General features: G+C 32.0%; 1 protein-coding gene across 1 annotated transcript; it reads left to right on the forward strand.

Annotated features, from left to right (window-relative positions):
• Positions 1-554: 554 nt before the first annotated feature.
• On the forward strand, positions 555-3,319 carry LOC123708868 (protein asteroid). Its single transcript, XM_045659807.1, has one exon. It carries the CDS (start codon positions 737-739, stop codon positions 2,897-2,899), a length of 2,163 nt encoding a protein of 720 aa, XP_045515763.1. The 5' UTR covers positions 555-736; the 3' UTR covers positions 2,900-3,319.
• The last annotated feature ends 577 nt before the right edge of the window (positions 3,320-3,896 follow it).

Consider the following 3,896-nt stretch of genomic DNA (forward strand, 5'->3'; position numbering starts at 1 on the left):
AACCTATCATATACTTAATGGGAACTTTCCTATTAAACTTAACTACTATTATATCAATTTATAACTTTTATGTATATAGCTTTAGATCTTGGGTTGACACAGGAAAAAAAACAATATTAAAAGTTAACTAATCTATTATATATATATACTTCACCAAATTAAATACGAAGTACATTTTCATAGTGTGATTTTGATGCAAATTCATAGCATATGAATAGCTATATCTCTTACCAAATATTGTATGATATTATGGTTAAACACCACCAATACCTATTAAAGATTTTGATCCTAAATATGAAATTTACAAAACCTTAGTTTCACTAAATTGAATCTTGAAATGTTCCTTAGATTTAATGATATCACGGATTTCTGCTTTCAGACCATCCCACTATTGCCAGAATGTTTATATTTATTTTTATACGAACATTGCTGGTAGGTAATAATAATATATAGCGTATAAGCTATAGGGTAGAAAAATCAAGTAATCACAGACGCGGGTTAGTAATTATAATTAGTATTTACATACAGTGAAATGAAAAGCTTTAATCTATCTTCTACTTGATCTGTGGTTAAAATATTAAAATGTAGGGTCTGCTTGTGCTCAAAACTTGAGGTTATAATTTTTAATGGTTTATTCATAATTGATTAAATATATACCAAATCCAAATAACGGTAAATAATAAATATTAGTATCAACGGATTGTTGCAGTTTTGGGATACCCGATATAGACAAACAATGGGAGTTCGAGGATTAACTACGTATTTAAATTATAATTCTAATATTTTTATGAAGGATTATGATCTACACAATACTAACTTAGTAATAGATGGAAATAGCCTTTGTGCTCAATTGTACAGATCACTCAACTGCTTTTCCGCTTTTGGTGGTGACTACGATAAATTTGCTGCTTACGTTAAGACATTTTTTAAGAATCTAAAGAAATGTAAGGTTACTCCATATGTAATATTTGATGGTAGCTATGAGAAAAGAAAGCTTAGAACGGCATACAGTAGACTTCGTTCTAAGATCTATGGTGCTTCCCGCCTCGATCCTGTCACACAAGGATCTCTTCAAATATTTCCTCTGCTATTAAGGGATGTTTTCAAGGAAGTATTAAAAGAGTTGACTGTGATGTATACAATATGTGAATTTGAGGCAGACGATGAAATTGCTGCCTTAGCTAGGTACTTAAGCTGCCCTGTACTAAGTTATGATTCTGATTTCTTTATATATAATGTTGTCTACATCCCATTTAACACTCTAGAGATAAAACCAAAGCAAATTCTTCATGATGATAAAAAAGTCTTTGCAATGAAGTGTAGAATATATAAAGTTGAATTTTTAACTAAACATTTTGGGGGTATTGAAAAGGAACTTTTGCCATTATTAGCAACATTATTAGGAAATGACTTTGTTGAAAAAAAAGTATTTTGGAAATTCTTTTCTCAGTTAAAAACTCCTAAAGGTAAAAAATCTAAAAATGAACAACAGCGCTGCATACATGGGTTGTTTCTATGGCTTCAAAATGAGACATTGGAGTCTGCTATAACAAAAATAATTGGTAGGCTAAAAAAAAAACAAAAAAACAAAGTCTTTGCTATTATTATGAAAAGTATTAATGGCTATAATAAAAAAGAATGTAAATCACTAAAATATTTCAATTTGTCAAATGACAGTATTGATGATATCATTGACATAAAAATGCCTGAAGAAATTAATGATGATGATATTGACAACCAATCAGATGAGAATAGAAGTTTGTCAAGTAATGATGAATCTGATAAAGAGTCAAATAGTTGTCTTGACATTGAAGAAAGCCTACCAGAATGGTTTGCTGAAGGCATTCGACATAAAACAATACCACATTCATTTACCAATTTATATACTCATCATTTGCATTTCTGTTCTCCTCAAGCTGAGGATTATTTGCAAGATGATGCCCATTACTGTATTCTACCAATACTGAGATATGCATTTGATATGCTAACAGACTTTGAACAAGAACATTTTGTGTATGTTAGCAGAGAGAAAGATTGTAATTACAGAAGGATATTTGTTGGAAAAGAGTTTACAGTTTCTAAACCAATCATCTTACCAATTTCACAATTAAATGGATCCCAGCTACATGCATATTTCTATCATTTTTTCAAAGAAAAACTACCTCAATTGAACTTTGAAGTTTTGAACCTACTTCCCTCAAACTTTCAACTTTTTGCACTGGCACTTTTGTGGTGGGTTTCTAACTGTGATGTTTCAGTAGGCCAACTACAAAGCTTAATTATATGTTACACATATTTAGATGCAATTGATGAAAAAGTTGGCAGTACTAGAAGTTACTTCCACTTTAATAATAAGTTCTCTAATAAAATATTGGAACTTAAAGGGAGATCTGTAACAGAAGTATCAGATGACCTACAAATGAATAAAAATAAAGTTCAATATGATGATTGTATAGTTTCAGCGGCCATGCTATTAAAAAACTTTGAAATAGATGAAACTATAAAAAAAAAGCCTAAAAGTTATAATTCAAGGAGAATACATACCTTTGCTCAGTTCCAGTGTTGCCTTTATGCCATAAACTCCTTAAACACTCTGTGTGGTAGCCCATTTGAAAGTACAATATATTCAAAAAGTTATAATGGTACATTTATTTACAATATGGCACTGAAACTTGAAAAGGAAAGTGATCCAGTGTTATATTTGCAGAAATATTTATTTGGTGCAACCAGTGTACTTTGTTTCTACAAAAGTTTAAACACGGTAATATCTACATTAATAAATGAATTAAATTTGAAATTTAAGGATTGTACCATGGGGAAGAAAAAAAATAGAAGACGAAAAACAGATGAAGAAATAACACTTTTAATTAAAGAATTTGAGTCCGAAGTTATAATATAGTTAATTTCATATTTTATTTTGTATTAAATCCTCAACATTGCTAGCAATATTACCAAATAACATACATCCTAATATTTCTACTATAGAAATTCCAGGAACATATTTGGGGTTTAAACTAGATTTATTTCATTCTTTGCAATTTGACAACTTTATTCTTTATTTAATTTAAATTTATAATAAAATTTAGTTTCGAACACGTTATCTTCGCAACAATAATACTTTAATTAAAAAAGCCTTAAACTAGTCTTTTTATTGTTTAATTTAATTTAAATTTGTTCTCGGCCTTTGGCAGGGTTGTACGTTACCGGGCGAGTGCTTAAACTGTACATGGAGGGCACAGTCGAATTTCTATAGTATGCAGTGGGCATCGAACTATAGAAAGGAGACTGTGTAGGTTTAGAATGTAGCAATACGTTCTAGGCCGAGGATGGAAATTACAAGTGGACAATATATCAATTTATAGTACATCAATAAAGACTCCCTTATTTTTAATACAGGCCCTTCAGCGCCGCAGCGACTGGCCTATCTATCGCAGCACGCACCATATGTCGATTTCAGTGACTGCTTTTTTTTAAGATGACTTCAGACTCCAAATTTTAATGGGGTTTATCAAATACCTTCCTCCCAAAGACCTGCTAAATTTTATAGTCCAAAGGATTAAGGTCCGGACTGGAGGAAGGCCAATCCTCATGTCTGATTAAATCGATGTTTTGACGCTCAAACCAGGCTTGAGTGGTCTTGGCTTTTTGTGCAAGCGCAGAGTGCTGGAACACGAAGTGATGTCCCGCAAATAGGGCAGGTCTTTGACAAACCGACCCAAAACCGTCTCTTGGTACACTTTTGCAGTGGTTGTGACACCCTTTTCGCAAAAATAAACCTCAGTTGACCCGTAATAGGACACTCCCAACCAGACCATTACTGGTGATGGATGATGTCCATGTTGCACCCATGGAACATTCTTCTTCGACCTTTTTTACTGTTTTTCTACTGACACCCA

The sequence above is a fragment of the Pieris brassicae genome, chromosome 4 (genome assembly GCF_905147105.1).
Source record: "Pieris brassicae chromosome 4, ilPieBrab1.1, whole genome shotgun sequence".
Lineage (NCBI taxonomy): Eukaryota > Metazoa > Arthropoda > Insecta > Lepidoptera > Pieridae > Pieris > Pieris brassicae.